We start from the raw sequence: 25,481 nt of genomic DNA, 5'->3' as shown, positions 1-25,481 counted from the left end.
CCACGTAGAGAATCTGAGCCTCTCTCTCTCTCTCTCTCTCTCTATAGCGGGTTCACCTATCATTCAAAGGTGACCGTTGGGATGGACACGTGTGTAACCACACCTAGGGTGTCAACGAGTCGGGTTTTCCTGAACCCGATCCGTACTAAATCCTTTAAGGTTCGGGTACGGTAATAAATAAGAAGACTCGAGTTCGGATCCGAAGATCCGATTAATACATAGAGCCGGGTATAATTTGTGGAATTTTATACCAGGTGGAATTGAACTCGGATCTGATTTGAGGTGCTGGTACCGGGTCTGGTTTTGAGTTCAATCGGATCCATCATAACAAAAACTATACCCCGTTCTGATAAGAATTACATGAAACAGACCCGGATCATACCCTGTAAAATAATATTTTTTTATATTTTTTTAATTGAAAATTATGGATTTGGAACTTGGGGTAGGACCTGGGTGTAGTATGAAATTTCACAAACTTTTTTTTTTGAGGATGAAGTTTCACAAACTATACCCTGCTCCATATATTAATCGGACTCTTTGAGTCCGATCCGGATTCTGATCGGACCTCCTTCTTTAACATCAATCCTTGACCCTATAAGGTTTGGTGTGGGTGGGGTCTGGGTCAAACCCGACCCATTCACACCCCTAGGTGCAATGCAAATGCATTGGACAAGAACCTGATCATAAATGGTCCTAATCTGAGTCAAAATGTATGTATTAGATCCGAGTTCGAGTCTGGATCCGAATGAGATCCGATGAAATAGGGCTGGACTCGGATCTGAAAAGTACGTGGTAATATGGATCAGGATAAAAAAGATTAAGAACGAGCTTTTTTCTTTTTCTTTTTTTCCCTTCATGTAGAAAAAGTGTGACCATATTGCATTTGCTTTGAAGCGAAACATAGCTCTGATACGAAATACTGATCTGAATAAATCGGAAAACAAATATAGTCTGCATACACATTCGGATCTTATTCAAAGATCCGAATTCAAAAACAAGTTATAGGATGCAAATCCAACTTAGAACCAAGTTTGGTAACTTTCTATGAGCAACTCAGACTCCCAGGCCGCGGGAGAAAGGTTGGACCTAACTAATGAGTAACTATATTTGGGTCATCTTCTCAACCGGGTTGCATGGGTCCACCAAATTGGGGGTATCATCCGTTGGGCTGGACCCACCAATATTTGGTTAGTCATCTGGACTTGTACCAAGTGGTTTAAGAGGAACCTGGTTATGAACTGTGAATCTGTGATGATGTGTAAAATCTGGATCCGGACAGTGTACCAAACCGGATCCAACCTAGAAGTGGTAGTGGTACGCATGGACATCGAGGCTGGCAAGCATTCAAGCAAAAAAGATCAAATCCTTTGACACAGGATGGGTTCCATCCTATGTTGATCCTAGCCGTCCAGCTGAAGCATCTGGACGGCTAAGACCAGTCCACATTCAAGCAAAAATGTGAACCAATGCTAGCCATTGATTGGATATCTAGGATTGAATGTAGGATGGAACGCATCCTATGTTAAATGATGGGACCCGTACTCCTATCCAAAACGGTATCCAATGGACTCAGTGAATGATGTGGTTTTTTATTGGTTATAACAAAAAAAAAGATTAATTAAGTATTTTTAATTATAAAATAACATTTTTTCACTTGTTTAGCAGGGATATGATATGCAATGTTGTCAAAACGGTATCGGCTATTGAATCGGTTTGGCCCAATGTTGTCAGTATCGGTATCAGCCCTGAATCGTTTGGCCACAGATTCAGTTGTATCTGCAGATATCGATAATCAAGTGAATTGTTATGTAACAGCCAAAAGTAATAAAAAAAATTATTATGTTGTCAATCATAACGTGACACATGTTAAAACTATTAAAATAATATTAAAAATATTTATAGTATTTTTTATATTTATTAAAAAATAGCCGATTTAGGGGTGAAGCATAGGCCAATGATTCAGTTGAATTGGGCGATATCGAATCTCAAGTGAAGCATTCTGAATCAGCTAAAATATTGTGAAAACCATTAAAATAATATTAAAATTTAAATTTTAAGCATTTTTTATATTTATTAAAAAATAGCCTAATCATGTTAGTATCAGATCTATTTTTTTGATGTACGATACTAATCGGCCGATTCAGGCTGATTTGCACAGATACTGACACCATTGGGTATACGGTGGTGGTCTGGTGGGAGAAGGTCAATGTGTCTGGTTTACTTGGACCAAACCTTATAGGGTTCGGGTATGGTGATAAATAAGAAGACCCAACCAAGACCCGGATTCAGACCCGAAGGTTTGATTACTACATGAATCTGGGTATAATTTGTAAAATTTTATACCAGACTCCGGCCCCACCCGAGTTTCGATTAAGACCCACAAATTTTCATTGTAAAAATGATAAAAAATATTATTTTACTGGGTATGGTCTGGGTCTGGTTCATGTAGTTCTTATCGGGTCCGGGTATGGTTTCTCTTATAGTGAACCCGATTATACATAGGTCTGGACTCAATACCATACCCGAAAATCATGTCCAAGTCTGATTCCACCTGGGTCCAAACCAAACCCAACCCAACCCGTTGACACCCCTAACAAGTTTCTTTCAAAGAAGTTGCTCCTTAATGCCCAAGGTTTTAAGAAAAAGGAAGTTCAATTTGCTGGGACTAGAAACCATCAAAACAAGAACGGGCACTTTGTTCTCTTCACAACAGCCATTCTCCCACCACCGTCAGTAGAAATTTGTGTGGCAATCTTTGAGCACAGCGAGGGGGAAGGTGTAGGATCCACCCATCTTATTTACTCAACAAAAAGGTTAACACTAATACGCATAAGAGAACTAAAATCATGCGAGTAGAAATTAACACAGATGCACATTTGAGCAACTTTTTAAGAATATGTGAAATCACATATTTTACCAATGCAGATGATTGAAGTGTTTGGTTTGCCAGTGATAAGTTTAGAGTTAAATCCTAATACTTACCAACAGGGGCTTCACTTTTATGGTAGGCACAGCTAGTGCACGTCACCTTGTATTGGGATGTTCGCAGGGGTCTGCCTAAACCCAGCTTTCAACAACAACAAACAACAACAACTACGCCTTCATCCCAAAACAATTGGGGTCGGCGATATGAACCAAAAAAGAAAATCATTTTGGGTCTTCTACATGAATCCTTCCCCTCCAATCATTTCTATCCAATGCCATGTCCTCGGTGAGGTTCAAAGCATTCATATTCTTTCCTATCACCTCCATCCATGTCTTCCTAGGCCTACCCCGACCTCTTTTAACTAATACATTTTCCCATTTCTCCATCCTTCTAACTGGAGCATCATTAGGCCTTCGCCGAATATGTCTAAACCACCGTAAACGATTCTCTCTCATCTTATTTTCAATGGGTGCAACGCCTACCTTCTTACGTATCTCCTCGTTCCGAATCTTATCTTTTATTGTATTCCCACACATCCATCTTAGCATACGCATCTCAGCTACACTCATTTTTTGAATATGATGTCTCTTGGCAGCCCAACATTCCGTACCATATAGTAAAGCGGGCTTAATAGTCGTCCTATAAAACTTTCCCTTCAACCGCAATGGCATTCTACGATCGCACAATACTCTAGTTGCACTTTTCCATTTCATCCACCCAACCTTTATCCTATGATTTACATCTCCATCAATTTCTCCATACTGTTGAATGATAGATCCCAAATATTTGAAACAATCATCCACCGATATGTTTTGCTCACCAAGCTTCACTACACTCCCATCACTACTTCGTTGCTTACTAAACCGACATTCCATGTATTCTGTCTTACTCTTACTCAACTTAAAACCTCTTGCTTCCAATGCCTCTCTCCATAATTCTAACTTAGCATTAACCCCAGCTCTAGACTCATCAATCAAAACAATATCATCAGCAAACAACATACACCACGGCACATTTTCTTGAATTGATCTCGTAAGTTCATCAATCACTATAGCAAATAGGAAAGGGCTTAAAGCAGATCCTTGATGTAACCCAACCGTTATAGGAAAATTGGTTGTCACCCCTCCACAAGTGCGGACATTGGTTACTACTCCTTCATACATATCCTTAATTATACTAATGTACTTGAGAGAAACACCTTTCTTCATCATTGTCCACCAGAGAACGTCCCTAGGTACTCTATCGTATGCCTTCTCCAAATCAATAAAAACCATATGCAAATCTTTGTTCCTCTCTCTATTTCTCTCAATAAGTTGTCTAAGAAGATATATAGCTTCCATAGTTGATCTTTCAGGCATAAAACCAAATTGATTCTCCGATATCATGACAATCTTCCTCAACCTAGACTCAATCACCCTCTCCCAAAGTTTCATAGTATGACTCATGAATTTTATACCACGATAGTTTGTGCAATCTTGTATATCACCCTTATTCTTATATAGAGGCACCAAAGTACTCTTCCTTCACTCATTAGGCATCTTATTTGTCCACCAAATCTTGTTAAAAAGATTTGTCAACCATTCTAAACCTTTCTCTCCCAAGCATTTCCAAGCCTCGATAGGTATACCATATGAGCCAACTGCCCTACTTGATTTCATTTTCTTCAAAGCCTCTGCAATTTCTTTCTTTTGAATCTTGCACATGAAGTCACGATTCATCTCATGAAAAGGAATGGACAAGTCTCCAAGATCTTGAGCATGACTTTCATTAAATAGCTTATCAAAATAATTTTTCCATCTCTCCTCATCTTTGACTAGAACCCTTTGCGTTTCATCTTTGATACATCTAACCATACCCAGATCCCTCGATTTCCTATCTCTCATCTTTGCAAGCCTATAAATATCCTTCTCGCCCTCTTTGGTATCCAACTTGTCATAAACCTCCTTATATACCTTATCCCTCGCGTTCCGAACTACTTTTTTAGCTTCCTTCTTTGCTATCATATACTTCTTCAAATTCTCATTATCACGACTCTTACTTAGATTTCTATAATACTCTCTTTTAACCTTAATAGCTAATTTGATATCCTCATTCCACCACGATGTATCCTTACCTAGCGGTGCACCGCCTTTAGATTCAGCCAATACCTCCTTAGCCACATTTCTCATGTCACCCGCTATCTTATTCCACATTTATTTTGAATCCTCCTCAAGACACCACTCAGCTTCCTTTACTACCTGATCTACAAACATTCATTGTTTAGCTCCTTTCAGTGCCCACCACTTAATTCTAGGATCTATCATATGTTTATCCCTTTTGTGGCATTGTCTAATTCTAAGATCTAAAATTAAGACTCTATGTTGTGTAGCTACACTTTCTCCCGGTATAACCTTACAATCGATGCAACATCCTCTATCTCTCTTTCTAAGCAGGAAAAAATCTATCTGACTTGTATTAACCCCACTTTTAAATGTTACTAGGTGAGACTCTCTCTTCCTAAACCAAGTGTTTGCTAAGATCATATCATATGACAAACCAAAATCTAAAATCCTTCCTCCACTTTCGTTTCTTTCTCCTATATCATGGCCTTCATGGATACTCTCAAATCCATCCCTACTAATGCCTACATGCCCATTAAGGTCATCGCCGATGAAAAGCCTTTCTCCATAAGATATCCCTTGTACTACTCCATCTAAATCTTCCCAAAATCGATGCTTAATGGAATCATCTAAACCTACTTGAGGTGCATAAACACTGATAATATTAATAATCTTCGAACCTAATATTAATTTAATAAGTAAAATCCTATCACCCTTCCTACGGACCTCAACTACATTATCTATAAACTCACGACTCATAACAATCCCTATTCCATTCCTATTCCTATTTATTCCTGTATACCAAATCTTATATCCCCAAGGTTCTATCACTTTTGCTTTCTCACCTACCCATTTGGTTTCTTGTAAACATAAAATATCAATCTTTCTCCTACACATAACATCTACTAACTCTACCAACTTACCAGTTAAAGATCCTATGTTCCAAGTGGCTAACCTAATTTTATGGTCTTGGACTAACTTCTTTACCCCCACTCGTCCAACAAAGTAAGGGAACCCTTGCCTATTTGACACCACACCTGGGCGCCGGTGTGACGCGTCGCTTCCGGGCGACAACCTAGCAACCCTTGCCCATTTATCACTGCCTCCGGGCCTATAGAGTACAGCGCGTTGCTCAGTAGGGAACGCCCTAACGAAATTCTCATATTGGTTCATATTCATAGGGTATGACTAAGTTTTTATGCTGAATGTCACAAGCCTACCGCAACCCTCCTCCTTTATCCGGGCTTGGGACCGGCAGTGGATAACTAGACAGTTATACACAGGCGGAGTTCTGAAACAATGCAGCTGTGAAACAATGTATTTAACTAAACCCAGCTTTCCTTTAAAAAAAATCCTAATACTTCCAGCTGTGAAACAATGTATTTATTGTACCCATAAAAACATAGGTGAGACCAACTTTTTTGGGCACTATACCAAGATTGGCTACAAATTTAAAAAATATGACAAATATAACCAATTGATTTTTTTTGTTGATGATTTTGTCAGGCACCTCATTTTTCAGGCGAAAAAGAGTAAAACTATCAAGAAAAAAGTAAATTAGCTACACTTGTATTTTTTTTAGTTTGCTGCTAGTTATGGTATTGTGCGAAAAATTAGTGTCATTTACGTCATTGTCTGTTTATTTTATAAATGAGCCAGTTTGAGCTTGCTTTAATAAGTTTAAAAAACAAAATTTTATTACTTTTAATTTAAAAAGTATATAGTTTAATGAACCTGCTTGAGTTCAGCTTCTTTAGCTCAGGGTTGTCATTAGCTTGAGCTGGGGTCAATTTGCTACAATAATAAACCGAGCTTAAATGTTCGATTCGTTCTACTCGTTTACCAGATCTTAATCGCCCCTGAAGGAAAAAAAGGCAGTTTGTAATTGTAAATATTTGATGAGTTAAGCCGCCTTTTCTTATCTTTTGCAGGAAAAGTTTCACGTTTGGCGTCGTTTTGTGGGATCCTCGTGGCCGGAATCTTGGGTGCGGTATAAAAGTCGAGTGTGCGAAGAGTTGCTTATCTGTGCCAAGAAGTAGGTGGGCAAGCTACTACGGAGGAGCGAAATGGTTGGCGCTGTCGCACGAGAAGATGGTGCAGAGAAGGAAGAGCAGAAGGGAGGAGAACAACCCAACGAGGAGAAGCCCACCCTCAGAGACGGGTCCATCCACGGCTACGACTCACTCCACCAACTCCTTCAAGCCAATCTCAAACCCGAGATCTTCCAGGTTTGAGAGAGAAAGATGCATCCTTGTCTTGCTAGATTAGTTTCTTATTCCTTTTTCTGAAACGTTAAAGACCAATCTTAAAACTCGAGATGGGTTTTCTTTATATTCGTAGAACAAATTGAAATCATCAGTTAATTTTAGAAAAAAAAAGTGGATTTTTTTGGGAATCGTAAGACCATTTTGTCTATCATTACGATCTTTCACGAATCGCATGCTTCTTCATGATTTCTTATTGGTATGAGAATTATAATTGTACTTATTTTGATGGTATTCCCTCGAGCAAAATAACGAATTTAATCCATAAACTATGATTTTCATCCATTTGGTTAACATGGTATCGTTAATTTCATTTATTGTATGCGTAATTGGTGTATACCCACAAGTTGGTAATTGGATTTCATTTATATGTACTTTTATTTGTTGGTTTCTTCACAGGAGGTTAGCCGTTTGTTTCTGGGATTGAATTGTGGAAAAGCAGTGGAGCCAATCAGTTTGCCGGACTCTGCAACCCGAGCTTCCGTGAATTTTGATTTCGACTTAAAGGTCATGGAAATCTCATGTTGGTCGATGTATTTGATTCTTGCTCTTTTGAGCAAAATGATTGTAACGTGTTTTGAGAATTGAGTTTCAAAAGTCATTTGCTTCTAAGCCTCTCCCTCTCTTTTCTTCAGCATGAGAAATAATATCGAAATCTACACGGAAGTAGTTCTTACAATTTCTCTATTCAGTTTTGTCATAAAATTTCAGATTCTAATTTTACTGGAGATTTCGAAATCTGAATGTCTGCAGAACCCTAAGGATCTGATCGTTAGGTAGTTTTCTCATTTTGATAAGTAACAGTTGGTAATTAAAACTTTCAGGTTAATTTCTTGATAACTAACAGTAAGCAATTGATGTTTTCACATAATAGTTAAGAAGTATCAACTAGCTAACTGTTTATAGTATTGATTTACCAATAAGACTGACCGACTAGTAGTGGCGTGATTATGAAGTTGTTTTTGTATGTTTTAGATTTAATGCGTCAGAATTTTCATTGCACTCTGTTGGGCTGTTCTTTCCGTGTATGTTTTATCTTATGATAACATGATATCTTTCATCCTAAGCCCTTTAGGCATATAGCTTCAGTGCGGACAAAGAGATGCTGCGTGAACCCAGAATTGTTCGAGTTGGTCTTGTCCAAAACTCTATTGTTCTTCCAACAACAGCACCTATTGCAGAGCAAAGGTTGTCCATAATGAAGAAAATAAATCAAATCATTGATGCAGCTGGTGAATCTGGAGTCAATATTTTGTGTTTACAAGTGAGTTCTATTTTTTTTTTTGATAAGCAGTGAGCTGTTCTATTGATATGAGGTACAGACATAATTTTATCTGTACAGCATGCGTCACTTCTGTGACATTTTATGGATGAAATTTCAGGAGGCCTGGATGATGCCATTTGCATTTTGCACTAGAGAGAAGAAATGGTGTGAATTTGCTGAGCCTGTTGATGGAGATTCGATCCAGTTCCTGCAGAAGCTTGCACAAAAGTATAACATGGTTATAATCAGCTCAATTCTGGAAAGGGATATGACACATGGAGAAACGATTTGGAATACTGCTGTTGTGATTGGAAATCACGGGAACATAATTGGGAAACATCGAAAGGTAATAATATATTTTGTTATGCAGGTCAACTTTATAGCCATTTCTGTATTATTGAATCCTTCTACCTGATGAAACTCACAAGTTGGAACTACTGCAGAATCATATTCCAAGGGTTGGGGATTTCAATGAGAGCACCTACTACATGGAAGGAAATACTGGGCATCCTGTGTTTGAAACTGCTTTTGGAAAGATTGCAGTGAATATTTGTTATGGCAGGCATCATCCTTTAAATTGGTTAGCTTTTGGACTGAATGGTGCTGAGATTGTATTCAACCCATCTGCTACTGTTGGGGAGCTCAGCGAACCAATGTGGCCTATTGAGGTAACTGTGCTTTTTAAATTGCATCCAATAGTTTATCTTTAGCTCACATGCCTGTCTTCTGCATGCACATGCTTAACCAAATTAATTGCAACTGTATCATTGTGGATACTTCTATAGTTCTATTTGTTAGAATTTTCGTTTACTTTTTTGGGCCTCAAATAGTGGATATAAATCACCACTGAGATCATAGTAACCAGATACAGGTCCACTAACAAACATCATAGTTAAATTGTGAACTAAGCCAATAGTTAAAATGATTTTGGGAAAGCTGGCCTTTAGCAATTTGAGGTTGCTTGTCCTAGATTCAATTGTCTGATCACAATCGGTTCTTCCAAAGTGCTTAAGAACCAGAGACGGTTAAGTTCTACACCCCAATTAGACAGCTGTATCTTTAACAGTCACTTTGCCAAGTTCAAATTAGTTCCTATTTCTTTCAGAAAATTCATATAATTGTCTATGAGATTAGACATTTATTGAATTTTTTGTTTTTCTCCTTTATCTTTTCAAATTTTAATTTATGAGGGCTTCCTTGCTCATCAGGAGACTTATTCCCAATCTTGTTTTCATAAGTTATGCTGATGCAAAAAGTTAATCTTATTTCTGCTAGATGTAACTTTAGAAATGCATGTGTTTGTATATGATTGGTTTTAGTAGATGAATTAATTCAAGTCTCCCAGTGAGCCACATTTCACTAGGATTACTCATTTACTTGGTTAGATGAAAGGAAATGCTTTTGTTGATATGGCAGTTATCTTGATAATTAATTATACAGTGAATCTATAACTGAATTCCCATCTGAATTATATGCAGGCACGCAATGCAGCCATAGCAAACAGTTACTTTGTTGGATCAATTAACAGGGTTGGCACCGAGATCTTTCCAAATCCTTTTACTTCAGGGGATGGAAAGCCTCAACACACCGACTTTGGTCATTTTTATGGTTCCAGCTATTTTTCAGCTCCCGATGCTTCCTGCACTCCATGCCTTTCCAGATGTCGGGATGGATTGATCATTGCAGAAATGGATCTCAACCTTTGTAGGCAGCTGAAAGACAAGTGGGGATTTCGCATGACTGCTCGCTATGACTTGTATTCAGTGTTGATGTCCAGTTACATACAACCAGATTTCATCCCGCAAGTTATTGCTGACCCTTTATTGCAGAAAAGATCTTGACTAAAGTGTTCTGCCATAAGTACTCGTGTAATTCCCCATGAATTACAAGTTTTATATTTCAGACCACTGGGATTTTCCATTACATCGCTGCACATGAAACACAGTGGTGAAGAACCTATGAGGTATGTATTGTGGACAGAACAATTTTATTTTCAATAACCATGGTACTTGGATATTGAACGAGCCAATGTTGGTATTATCCTGACCAATCACTTGCAACTACGAGGGCTGGGGAAGCTTTATATCTTGACTAAAACCATAATTCTATATCATACCTTTGTTTTTCCTGCTGCCAAAAGCTAGCCCAAACTTGGTTGTAAGCTGGGGGCTGAAATGACAAATCTGTGGTCAGTTGGTGTTTAACATAAATTGGTTGGATTCCTTTGTCAGTTAGTCCATAACCGATTCCTTGTGTATGCCAAGTAACCCAAACATCAAAAACCTATGAGAAGGGTGTTTTCTTTTCCTTTATACTGCAGTTCAGTGAAACTCTGCGTGCACAAACACATATACAGATTCTTGCCTGCAATTAAGATAAGGTAAGTTGCTTATAATGTGTACACTGAAGTTAAGATATGCTAATTGCTTATAGTAATTACAGTATAAAGATCTAAATTTGTCCCAAGACCTGGAGCTGCCCTGAGAATGATATGCTAGTCTCCTATTTACTCCATGTGAGCAGAAAGTCACAAACCGTTGTGGAAAAAAAAAGGTTTGTTAGGATGGGAATCAGGATATCAGATTCCTACTAAAATAAAAAGGAAGCTCCAACCAATAGAATTCTTAATGAACCTAAAAAAATGGTGCAGACCCAGAAGAATTTACTTATTTTTCTGGGGTTTAGGGTTCAGGGTTTGACTCAACTGGGATTCGATGTCTTGGACCAGTTATTAATTGGTCTGACTCAAGTAACACTTACTCAAGCTAATGAAGTCTAGTTACTAGATCCAACCTGAGTCTCTGACTGAGAAATCTTAAGTTGGGTTGGGGCCAATAATTACAATCGTTACTCAAGGCTATCTTGTTAGAGTTGGCTTGACCTGATAGGGTTAAAGAGCCAAACTGCTCCAACATGAGCCTTGAACGCTGTAGCCTGAACTTGGGCTTGGTTATTCCACGAACAAGCCTAGAAAGTGGAATATTCACTGTTGTAAATGTGTGCAGGAAAAAGGAAGAAAATTGTAGTAGAACCCTACCAGGCTTGGCACTTATTGCATGTTACTTTTAAAATAACAGATATCTCTCATGCTAGTTCAGGGAGTTTTGTCATGATCAATGTATATCAAATTGATGCCAAAAATAGGAGGTTTGTGATAACTTCCTGTATTTTGTGTTAGTGAGAAGGAAAAGTTATGAGATCTACTATTCATACCCTTTGTCTTGAATGCACATGGATCTGAAGGCCAAGCTAACCTGATCTGGACAAGGCCTACCAAACCCCAAATGGAATCCAAGTCATACCAAATTTAAGCAAACTTATCTGAATTGCAAAAGCAAAAGCACCTCCATGGTTAATCCTAGGCTTAAATTGAATTGAAATCGACTATCTTAAAATTAATCACAAAAAGAAATTCAACCTGTTAGCACTCCCCTAAATTTTGGCCCTGAACGGTACTCATAACAGAAATAAACTATTTATTTCTCTGGCTCACACAATTTAAGAAGCATATTTCTTTTCCTGCTGTACTCATCTTATAACAATCTCATAATTTTTTTGATAAGCAAACAATCTCGTAAATTTCAATGATATATTTATAAAATAATTTTATCTGATAGCTTAATATTACTTGTCATGCCATTCTGCATCTTTGCCCAATTTTCCACCAAATTTCTCTCTCTCTCTCTCTCTATTCCATTTCTCCAAGGCAACACTGTTTGCAAAGTTAAATATTTTACAAATTGCTTTCTTAGGAATAAGATAACTCTATAATTAGGTAACTTAGCCCCCACCCCACCCCCCTTTTGGCACCTATCCTGGTTTACAATAACATGGTGCATCTATTTTATATTCACAATCTGTTAAAATGGCAAACATAGATACTCTTATAGGTTGAGAAACTTCATATTCGAGTGGAATCACATGGCACAAAATTTGTGCATTAAGCACCTGATCACCCTCCATCAGGCCTTGGTTCCCACAACTCACAGCTCAGTCCCCCAAGATGAAGGGTACAAATATTTGTGCAATCATATTGCACCTTATCTTTTCATCTCTCCCTCCTTATAAGGTTGCTCCCCCTTTTATAGGGGGCAGCCACTACGTGGGTCTCCATAGTTGGGCAGAACAATGGATCTGCTTCCCTTATCAAGTTGAATGTACAACTAACATCAGTAACCAAATTAAGTGGAACCAAATATAGTTAAAAGGAACCTGCTAGAGTATCCTTACATAGACATGGACTTAAGGATATCAACAGGTCTGATGGAAAAAAGATAAAACTGAATTGGATCTGACCTAATTGGATTCGGAGTCGGATGGAAAAAGTTAAAACCAAATCTGGATTCGACTAGCTTAAAATCTGATGTTTACAGTTAATCTGGTCCGGTTTTAGTTGGATTTCAATGCAAAACTCAATAAGGAACCCGAGTCTGATTTCTAGTCGGATCTGGATTTGGTTTCTGAATCCAACAAATCGGATTTAGGTCAGATATCGGGTTATATCCAACTGATTGACATCCCTATATCTAGATCTTGGAAAAGGATGTATGCACCAGGTTTTAGTGATCGTCCAATTAAAATGATTTTACTTTCTAAAAAAAATCAATCTAAGGTGTCATCCATAGCAAATCATGCTTATGATCAACACATCTCTGGGACCAGATTGCGAGCGAGAGAGCTTGTTCACTGGGTCGAAGGTGGGTGCGCATGAGTTCACAATTTAGCCAATGTACACTTATCAGTCATTCCTAGATCTTGAAGAAGCTCAAATATTTCTCAATCATTTTGAGCAAAAACACTATAAACATGACCATTTATCTTACCAGACAGAAGGACCCGAGTTTGACGCTGTCAGGACAGGACAGTAAGTACGGTAGGCAGATCCAGCGGGGTTAGGTATTCAGTCCCGGGGACGGTTTCTTTATATATATATATATATATATTATGATGATCCTAATAATTGTGAGAACAGTGAGATGTAAAATATTTTGAATGGTTGGAATTTGGATAAGATGTGGATAATATTGAATTGCAGTCTGGATTTAGATTGACATTTTAATAAGTAGATCCTTATCAGGTTAGACTTTTACATAACTATGCCTGATTTAACGTGTCACTGTTTCAGATTCCATTCATATTTTCGGATCTAGATATGAAAAGCCTGAACACTTTTCTGATTTGGATCCGCAGATTGGTGCTTCCAGCTAAACAGTACTTGGTCCATCTGAGTTCCTACCCCGATCCATATTAAAGATTAGTGAGTTTGTGTTGAAATTATATATGAGTACAACAGCTTTAGTTTTTCCTTTGAAAAGCCTAACGTCAAAACCCATTTTAAACATGTTTGCGTTCACCTTGCCAGGATCATATGTGGTTTCAGATCCAAAATTTTCAGGTCCAATTTGGATAAATTTCTTTTTTACTAAGAGAAAACGCTCCAGGAGTAGATACCTAGCCGCGCTGGCTCAGCCCGTCAAACAGTCTAGGCCCCATCCCACTAAGCCAAACCCCTTGGGTCATCCAACTTGGATATTTATCAAACATATGACACCAAGAACTGAACCAGGACTAGGCTCAGCCATATGATGGCTTAGATTAACGTCAAAAAAGAAAAATCGTTGCTTGACAGTTGGCCCTGGTTCTGAATGGATCCCACCCAGATAATCAGAACTGGTAGTCCATATATGAACCGGTTCTAATCCGAAATAAATGGCATCTTGGTTATGGACCCAAAACTGGGTCAACATACAGTACCGGATTCAGGATGAAATCCAAACCTTATCAGAACTTTAAATGTATATTTTTAATAGAACTTTGAAAATTTGATATATAAATGCTTTAATCAGTGTCACATTGGATCTAATTATGGAAGTTTGTCAAGAAATTATTGATTTGAGCCCTAAATATGGATTTCAATATGGAACCAAGTAACAAAAATATTTAAATTTTGGATAATTTGAGAAAAATAATAATTTTATAACTTTTTATATACAAATGCAAAAACCATAAATAAATCATAAAACACAAAAAATACAAGAAAATAAATCATACACAAATCAAAATCCCTAAACTACAAGAAAAACAAAGCATAAAATCAAAGAAACCGTAAATAAACCATACAATTAAATATAAAAAGCCCTAATTCAAACATTAATCAAAAAATATTGAGGAGCAAACACTAATCAAAGAAAAACAACCCTAATCAAATTAACTACAAGAAGCACTAATTAAAGAAATTTGATTCAAAGTCCTAATTAAAGAGAATCAAAGAAAAAGGCCCTAATCAAAGCAAAGAAAACCCTAATCAAGTTAAATATCAAACCCCTAATTAAAGAAATTTGATTTTAGAACCCTAATCAAATAATAAAAAAAAAAGGCTTAATCAAATTAAATATCAAAAACCTTAATTAAAGATATTTGATTCAAAGCCCTAACCAAAGAAAATCAAAGAAAAACTCTAATTAAACTAAATATAAAAAACCTAATCTAATAAATTTGATTAAAACCCTAATTCAAACCTTAATCAAAGAAAGAAAAAAAATAACCCTAAACAAATACAAGAAAGCCCTAATCAAATCGACTATAAAAATCTCTAATTAAAAAAATTTGATTCAAAGTCTTAATCAAAGAAAATCAAAGAAAAAACCCTTAATCAAATCAAAGGAGAACCCTAATCAAATCAAAGAGAGAGAAAGAGGTGTTCTAGGTAGACCCCCCTCTCCCTCCCCCCCAACAATTTTTTTTAATAATGTGAGTTCCCTCATTTTCGTTCTCAACGTAACGGGAGAGGTTGGAATGACAAATCATTGTTCCATGGATGTGATGGATGTGTGTTGTGCACGTTCATCACATCTAGTGTTTTATCAATGATGCATCCCACGTGACGCTTGATCAAACACGCCCTTGATGTAACACCCCCGATTTATAACTCGATTTTTAAAGTAAAATTTTTATGCAAGGCTTCATCAATGACATTGCTTCAATCAAACTAAGCTCTAGGAAGTCAGCTTATGCAAGTGTTAGCATTTAATAGCCCTCTATAACCATGTTTGGAAAACTGACATCTAAGGACAATAACTCTTTATCAAAAAAATAGAAAGAGCGCAAAAAATGTAAAATCGATAATGCTATAGATACAATATCAAACTAGCAAATAATCCAATAAATTTCACAAATTGAAAAATCATCCTTCACACTGAATTAATTTAAATTGTTCATAACAGGTAGTTTGAAAACCAATGAGTCAATTTCAAAGTCCAGTGCCAAACCCTCAGCATCCCAAAATAAGGTCCAGTCAGTTCAGTTGTCAAGTCTGAAAAAAAACTATCCAATCAAGAGTCTTCACCTAAAATATCAAAATTATTTGGGTAAGAAAAATGTCCCCAAATATAGAAAAATCCACGCAAATAGTGAACAAACTAAGTGTAACGTTCCAAAAGTTTTGATACTTAAAATTTTCACTTAGTTTTTTTTTAAATACAATGAAAGTTATTTTAAAATAGAAAATTGCTCTAATCTTCGGACACGTTATAGGTTGAAAAGTAAACAAACCATAGCAATCATTTCAAAAACATTTCATTTCATTGAATAAATATTAGAGTTTAATGTAATAATTATAATTTTTAAATATTCTGTAACGCCCTAAAAATTTAGACTTAAAATTTTACTCAATTGTTTTTTTAAAATACAATGGAAGTTATTTAAAATAGAAAACTGCTTTGATCTCCAGGCACATTGCAGGTTGCAAAGTAATTAAACTACAAGAATCATTTCAAAAACATTTCATTCAATTGAATGTATCAGAGTTTATACAAGCCAGAAATACAAAGACTCAGAGACAATTCAAATTATCTTAATCTATACCAAAATTTCTATTGAGTCATTGTATATTGTAGCATTCGTCCATTTATCATTGTGAACCTAAAAAATTTTAATAAAAAGAAGTTAGACAACTTAATGCCAAAGTACGTACTAGTATACCTTTATCGAGTTTGTACATAATCACGTATGAAAAATATGTCACACCTCATATATGTAACATCACATAATACATATCAATACGACACATCCCAATTCTGTATCATTCCATAATTACAAATGAATTATGCATTCATTAATTCATATTCACATTTCACTTTACATAGTCATTGCTCAAATTGACTCTAATTATATGCAATTAATTGAATGATCATAAGGAATTGCTTGAATCTCACAATCCCTTATGATTTTCATATATAACCAAAATAATTTAATCTAAATAACATAAAGAACTGTTTGCATCTTATATTTATTTATGAAAACAACAATCAAATTAAGCAAATAAATAAACAGACAATTATGTATCTACATGTTTATTATATATGCATGAACCATATTAATATCTTTAAAATTAAGTTGCTTTTGCATTAAATATCATGCTAGTAAACAATTCATATGATCAAGTGACCATCTCGATTCTACACCTGAGGCACCACTATCTCGGTCCATTATGAGCATTTGTACGTCTAAGGGGCATTCATTCACACATTTTGTTTCACATTTTACTCTTAGCTAGTAGAGATGTCGACACCAGAGTCAAGGATTTTTATGACTAGCTACGATCGTAGTCAACGAATAAACACACATACGTGGTTGGACTACCAGCCATTTTAGCCGAGCCGAAAAATTTTCTTGATCCACTATGGTTGAAGGATAGGTCTTTTTCAATCGATTAGACTACCTAGTGTTGAGAATTATTCCTCACAGAGACTACTGAAAAAGTTTAAACTACCCATTGTTGGGTGTTACCCCTTACAAGGACTACTAAAAAATTTGTAGAGATGGTGTTTACATTTGACTAATTCGCTCATCCATTTTTTACAAGCTCAAATTCATTAGTGCAACTTTTATTATCCTTATGAGAAAACTTTCTCAATGCATAACATTTTTAAAATAAATGTAGCATGCTAAAAAATTCACAATGGTTGCACTTGTGGGTCAATACCCATAAAACTTTTTATGCTATATAATATACATTTAAAAAAAAAATTATATATATAATACAAGTAGCATGAATTCACAATTGAAGTATACATTTACTTCATCATAAATCTATGCATCATAATATGCATTTTAAATCATTTAAACATAAATGATTATTAAGAATGATGCAACATTTGCATCAACACAATTCAACACATCATAACATGTTTTTCAATTATTAAATCATGAATGGATCCCCAAATAATTCTAGAGTCATGGGTTAGCACTCATGGTTCAACATCAATCTTATATATGTATGTTTATCTTAGCATACATACTACATATAAGTCTCATAAAATTATTTAATTAAATTACGATTCTAAATCTATAATTCTTGTAAATAAGAATGTCAAACCTCAGGGCTAACTTATTTAGTTCACAACCTCTACAATATATCCAATCAAATTAAATTAATTCAAATAATTTCATATAAATCATTCTGGGGTTTCTTTTCCCTATTTTAAAATTTTCTGAAATATCAGGTCACACCTACCTTATTTCAGAAGGTTATAACAATGAGGTATTTGAGTATTTCGTACCCTATTTCAAATCGTAGTATCCAAAAACTATTTTAAAATTTTTGATAGCACCTGCTCTATTTTAAAGTGTCAATGCTTTTGAATTTATTGAAAATTTGGGCAGTATCGACCCTATATTAGTTTAAAAAATCCAATAATCATTCCAAAAATTTTGATAGAACCTCCCCTATGTGGAAACATAAATGGACTCAAATTTTAACATAATCACATTATTTTAGTTCATAAAAAAATTCTTAAGGTTCAGGAGTGATCTAGGAGGTCCTATAAGTTTATACAAAGGCCCAAATAAGTTATACGAGTATACCTTATTTATTTATAGTAAAAATTTGTACAGTTCAATCACACCTTTGCATGTGGCGATTTCGACAATGATATTGTAGTAGTATCTCAAATTTGCCTTAAAAAAATAGAGCTTCCGTTATTGAACCAAAAAATGACCAATTTTGACAGTCAACAAGTAACCTAGTTAGGCAAAAAGAGCCTAAGACTAATAGAAGAACAAAATATGAGAGAGAGGTTCTGGGGTAGTGAAAATATGAGAGAGAAGGTATGAGGAAGAGGGAGAGGAGATAAAAGGAGAGAGGGGAGAACTTTCAGAAGTGAGAGAGAAATGACATGGGGAATATTGTATAGGCCAAGGGGAAGCTCGCCCCATGGTTGTACTCTTTCTAGAAGGGGGGAGAGAATGACTCAAAACTAAGTCTCATGCTAATTATTTTTTGGATTTAGTTTTGCAAAATAATTAACAAAAACCATTGAATTTGATTGTTTTTATAAAAAAGTTGAGAATTTTAGATTTTTTATTATTTTATTTATTTATTTATTAGTTTCATAAATCCTATTTATTTTTACCAAAATACCCTCACTTTTATTATTTTAATCTTGGTATAATTCTAAATAACCAAATTGTCACTTTGGTATGAAATTTTTGTTTTATCTTTAAATATTTTAACTATTTACCAGAATATACATTTAGGTTATGAAATTACCATTTTATTCCTAAACAATTTAAATAATTATAGGTATATCCTTGAAATATGAACCCAAATAAATATCCAGATCAACTAAAAATATCTATTTAGATAATATCCAGATCTGTTAGAAGATCATATATGGGTTTAGATCAGTATCCAGATCTGGTAGAAGATCCTGATTTAAATATTAGTTGGAACAAGCTTCTGAACTTTAGATCATGTCCAAATCTAGTTCAAAATTCATAGGGTTTAATTTTATAAAATAAGTTTATTTAGCATTTAAAAATTACAGTTATTACACTAAGATATCATCAAATAATCACAGTTACTTGATAATTTGAATACAACATGCATTTATCAGAACTAGAGCCAATTGTAATAATTAACACATTTATATCACCTTTTATGCACAAAAAGTTAATCAATGCATGAATTTACCAAAACAGTTAAACATCTCTTTATGCATGATTAGCTTATTATCTTTATTAATATCTTTTCCTACTTAGATGATGCATGAATGCTCTAAGTGCATACACATCACAATATTGTTTATCTATCACAAACCATTATGTAGGTAATACACAGACCAATCTCAATAAGTACCAATAGCCCAAAGTGTGTTTTCAATAAATTCGTGACTTATTAACCTAGCCTTGCATAACATCACAGGTCCCAATGCGTGAGGCAATCCAACATTAAGGGAGTCTCTAAACCACCAACCTGATATATCAAAATTCTCTTCAGTTGAAGTCCATACATACCACTACCCATGCGGTTGCAGCGATAACCTAGTTCTCTCTCTTCGTGGCTGAAGAAGCAACTTTTTATGCTATAACAAATATCACGAAGCCTAGAGTACCATATACACTCTCTCTGTAAGCCTCAAGAGAATTAATGCATATTTTACTTTATTTAATTAATTCTTTTATCATGCATGCATAAACATAAATAATCACATATAAGGTCCATAGACACCAATTTGGGCACAACAATAACCATCTTTCAGGCATAAACATTGTTATTTTTCGGGCACAAGCATGTAATAATTCAAACATGGTATCAACACATGAGTTACTTTGTGTGCATGCATATCAACATATATTTTATTATGCATTCAGGTCACAAATACACATGTAATTCAATTACACATAAGCATACTATCATGCTTCACATAATTTATGTCATGTTGAATGTAAGCATAACATCATACTGCATACCATCACATTATGCAAACATATAATCATATATCATACAAGCATATCATAATATTATGGAGTCCATTTTAGCATTATAACCAAAAATTATAATAAAAACATCAAATTATGTTTACAACCAATGACACAATCATATAACCTCATTGAACTCACACATTATATATTAATAGGTCATATGTTTATCTGATTCAACTCTGGAACCAAATCATGTTCAACTGATTCACTTTCAAAACTATGACATTCATGAAATCTCAAGTTTTCAATTCAAAACTATTATGACATAATTTTTACTAACTGAGAAATTTTGTAGATTCATACATATATTTGTTGTCTGTAAAAAAAAACCTAGTCACAAGCTCATTTTGGATCAGAGAATAAAAATTCTGAAACCACCATTTTTTTTTTGTTTATAAAACAGTCTTGTTCGGTTTAGTCGTTCCAAAGAAACCTCAACCATGCATTATACTGAATGAAATAAATACTAAGATTTTTAGTAAGGTTAGTTATGTATTTTGATATAAGACAGAAAAATCTTGAGTAAAAACTTGTTTCTTATAAAGAATTAAAATTCATGCAATATAGATTTTTTTATGTTCTTTATCAGACTGCTTTTTAAAAATTATAAGTTTTGAAATGATAGTGCATGATTTTTAATTTTCAAATCATAAAGAATTAAACTACAAGATTTTTATCATGTTCTTCAATATACAAACTAACACACATAAAAATATCAGTCACAAATGCATAATATATTGGAATTTATGATTTTTATAAAAATGTGTATCATATATAGTTATTCTATTCGGAAAAAAAAATTTGTCGACTTGCAGAGGTTGTATATCCCGATTAGAACTCATTTCAACCCAATTTTTTTTTGGGGATTGCTTTCATATGTCTGAAATATTTCTCTAAAGTTTTTATGATTTATGGGTTCACTATTTTGGAGAACCAGATTTTTCTTCAAGGTCAATCGAAATAAAAATACATAACAATATGTAGTTTTCAAGAGAACACATAAAAAACTTTATATTGTTCATTACAAACACTAAGAACATGCATTCAATGATTTTTATTCATCAATCACACATCATATTCATGATTTTACACACCTAAGCATGTTGAGAACAGAGAGATATCACATATATCATGAATCAAATACAAGAGTCAATATTTTCACCTAAGGTAATATAATTTTCCCAAAATCGATTTTTGAAAAAGTTTTTGGGTTTATGAATACCGCCAAACAAAAATTTTAAACTATTAAAATAATATTAAATCAAGGCATAAACATTTTTGGCATACAAAATAATACAATATTTGGAATTGGGTTAATCCGAAATTCAAACTGCATACTCTTACGGTATTGTTTTGTGTAATTTTATAAAAACCAATACAAAACACTCTCGTAGATTCAATCCATGGTTATAAACCATGAGCTTGGATCAAGATCTGAATTCACATGAATCAATCATAGATATAAACCTATTTGTATAATTTTTTCATACAATTTTCACAGAAATCCAAGTTCTATGATTTTACACATCTAAAACGACTTCCAAAAACTGTTCATGACCAAACAAAAGCTACAAATTCGAAAAAATATTTGATCTAAGTCTAAACTCTGATCTTGAACTAATAGTAAAACCCAAAATATAAGAGAATATAACTAGGGGACCCACCTATCTCGGATTCTCCTGTTACGCCACTGAAGCCGTACATGATACTTCAAGTACAAGGTTTTGATGATGAGCAAGTGAAATCAACTGCATTTCAGCTAAGGCAATGAAGACATTGAAGAATTCGATGAAGAATCTTTGAAGACTAGTGTGCAAATGTTAAATTTATTAAAATTCTTAGATTCTTGTAAGAGCCTTACTTAGAGTGCATATTTAGGTTGCATTTCACTTAAAAAGTCTTTAGAAAAACTTTTCTAAAAGAACCCTTCATGAAAATCTTTTTAGAAAACTCTTTTCTTAAATTTTCGTGTTTATTAGTCGACCAATAGACTCACCAGTCGACTAATCCTTTCGCGTCATATTTTCTAAAAAGTCATTTTTGTCAAATTAGTCGACTGAAGGTTTTATCAGTCAACTGGACAGAATGTCTGTTTTCTGAAAAATTTAGCAGCAGTCGACTAATGACTTTATCAGTCGACTAGACAGAACATGTGTTTTCTGAAATTTAGCAGCAGTCGACTAATGCTTTTATCAGTCGACCGGACATAATGTATGTTTTTCAGAAGATTTTAGCAGCAGTCGACTGAAAGGTTTTTCAGACTACTGATGATATTATCAGTCGACTAATTTTATCTCTAGTCGACTAAGTTTCAAAAGTTTAGATTTTCAAACGGCTCGATAAACAGATCAGTCAACCGACGATAATTGTCAGTCTACTAATAACTAACTATTAGTCGACTAACTACTGTTCCAGTCGACTAATTTTGCCGTTTTCCTGAAACTTCAAAAAGGCGTGTCTTTTCATTTTTCAAACGTTTTGATCGTTCAAAATGAACTGTTTTGACACCCTTTCATACCCTCAACGTATGGAAACTTTCAACTATAAATATGAGTGCATTTTACACTAAAAAACAACTTCAATTCAATCAATTTGAATCAATTACTCTTTGCTTTTCACTCATATTCATTTTCTCACTCACTTGATATTTTCACTTCAGTTTTTCACTCAAATTCCTTTGAGAGATAATGAATTCGTGAGTAGAGTATTTCAACAACCTCAAAAGCCAATTGCATCTCATTTGCATTCAAAAGAATGACTCATAGGTTGTATTGTAAGTTGTTACTTATTTTCTGTAAAAGGAAGGACTCCTTGGTTTAAAGGAGTTGTTTACTTTCAGTAGGTGTGTTACTGAAAGTGGGACCAGATTTGGTCTGTATGATCTTGTAGTTACACAAGGTTGATAATGGAAATCTCAAGCGGGTTTTTGCTTGGGGACTGGATGTAGGTCGGAAAAGACCGAACTAGGATAAATTATGTGTTCTTTGTGTGTTTGCTTTTCAAATTGCAAAATCCGTCAATATTTCGCAGACAATTTTTAAAAGCACTATTCACCACCCCTCTAGTGCTCGTTGTCTCGATCTTACTGCACTTTCATTTGGTATCAGAGCAAGGTTTGCTATTATTTTGATTTGATCATCATCTAGCATGGCAACTACAACATCTCAGCACAAAGAAGGATGCTCCTCTGTTCGTCCTCCTTTCTTTGACGGAACAAACTATGGATACTGGAAAGTGAGAATGACAATATTCTTGCAATCCATGGATCTCGATATTTGGAGAGTTGTTTCAGATAAATACCAAACTCCATCAACTGATTTCAGCCGATGGACCAATGAAGAAAAGAATACTGTTTCACTTAATGTCAAAGCAATGAATGCATTGTATTGTGTCGTTGACAAGGTAGAGTTTAATTGCATCTCTCAGTGCTCTACAGTAAATGAAATTTGGTATACTCTTCTCGTGACTCACGAAGGTACGTCAAAGGTAAAGGAATCTAAAATTGCTTTTTTAGTTCATAATTTTGAATTGTTTAAAATGAAGCAAAATGAATCTATATCGGACATGGTAACAAGAATGACCGATATAACTAACACTCTGAAATCCTTTGGAAAAGAATATTCATAAGTGGATTTAGTCAAAAATATCCTAAGGTGTTTAACTCCTGAATGGGAGAGAAAAACCACAACTATTAAAGAAGCAAATGATCTAAACACTCTCACTCTTGAAGATTTGGTTGGTAACCTAATGACATATGAAATTCAACTTCAAGACAGACAAGAAGAAGAACTCAAGAAGAAATCTCTTGCTTTTAAGATTACTTCTGACTCTGAAAATTCAGAAGAAGATGGAGATGAAGATATTGCCTTCATTACAAGGCAATTCAGAAGATTCATCAAAAAGGAAAGATTTCAAAGAAAAGTAAAGAAAGCAGATTCTTCAAATCCAAATGAAGTCAAGTGTTTTAATTACAAAAAGGTTGGACATATCAAAAAAGATTGTCCTCTTCTCAAAATCAAGCCCAAGGACCAATTCAAGAAGAAAAAGGCATTTCAATCATGTTGGGATGATAGTGACTCCTTTTCCGATGAAGAATCAAATGAAGAAGTCGCCAACATGTGTTTTGTAGCACAAAAAGATTCGGTAAGTCAATTTGACTATGATGATTTATTAGAAGCATTCAATGATTTATATGCTAAATTTAAGAGTCTAAGTTCTAAAAACAAAGAGTTACAAACTGAAAATTTAACTCTTGACTCTCAAAACAAAGTGTTACTTCAAGAGATAGAAGATCTCAAGAAGGAAAACTCTTGCCAAGCATTTGAGATAAAAGAAATTGGAATTAGAACTAATCTCTTACAAAAAGAAATAACTAGTCTAAAAGAAAAATCAAATGATCTTCTTTCTATAGTGACCAAATTCACAAATGGTCAAGAGAATCTAGAAAGACTTCTTGGTTCTCAAAGATGCTCGGTTAATAAAACCGGATTGGGATATAGCTTCTTTGATGCTCAAAATAGACCAAACTATGTTGTGAAAAATCAAAGACAATATTCTCAACCATTTGTTCAAAGAACTAAATTTTTTAGTAGAAATGCATCTAATCATGGAACTTATAATGCTTATAAGCCTAGACATGATTACTCTAGAAATGTTAAATCTTTTTATAGAAAAAATATTTATTATCAAAGGAAATCAAAATCCAAATGGATATGGGTTCCTAAGACTAACTCTCATGGACCCAAAAATAGAAAGGGGTCAAATGCTTTGTCGTCTAATTTTGTTGTAGGTACACAAAATAAGAAGCAAATGGATATTGGACAGCGGTTGTTCCAAACATATGACTGGAAGGCCGGAGTTATTTTTCACCCTTCAAAATAAGGATGGAGGAACCGTCACCTTTGGTGACAATAACAAGGGAAAAGTAATAGGTATTGGTAATATTGATAATCCAAAATTTCTCTTGATAGAAAATGTTCTTTTAGTAGATGGTTTAATGCATAATTTATTATCTATTAGTCAATTATGTGATAAAGGTTTTCATGTTTCTTTTGAAAATGATTTATGCTTAATTTCTGATTTTCAATCTAAAAAGATCATTTTTAAAGGTAAAAGAAGGAACAATGTGTATGAACTATATCTAGATGAGTTACTCACTTTTAATG

The 25,481-nt window shown here is 34.6% G+C and overlaps 1 protein-coding gene across 1 annotated transcript; it reads left to right on the top strand.

The window, feature by feature from the left end:
• The first annotated feature begins 7,027 nt into the window (after positions 1–7,027).
• On the top strand, positions 7,028–10,582 carry LOC149835071 (beta-ureidopropionase-like). The gene is made up of 6 exons (XM_090011680.1): positions 7,028–7,253; positions 7,689–7,796; positions 8,365–8,553; positions 8,672–8,899; positions 8,997–9,221; positions 10,032–10,582. The coding sequence occupies exons 1-6, from the start codon at positions 7,092–7,094 to the stop codon at positions 10,392–10,394; spliced, it is 1,275 nt and encodes a 424-aa protein (XP_089867806.1). The 5' UTR covers positions 7,028–7,091; the 3' UTR covers positions 10,395–10,582.
• Positions 10,583–25,481: the final 14,899 nt, after the last annotated feature.

Source organism: Nuphar pumila, chromosome 6 (genome assembly GCF_984573655.1).
Source record: "Nuphar pumila chromosome 6, dmNupPumi1.hap1.1, whole genome shotgun sequence".
In the NCBI taxonomy this organism is placed as follows: Eukaryota; Viridiplantae; Streptophyta; class Magnoliopsida; order Nymphaeales; family Nymphaeaceae; genus Nuphar; species Nuphar pumila.
The sequence above is the reverse complement of the archived record's forward strand: the minus strand, read 5'-3'. Positions and strand labels throughout refer to the sequence as shown.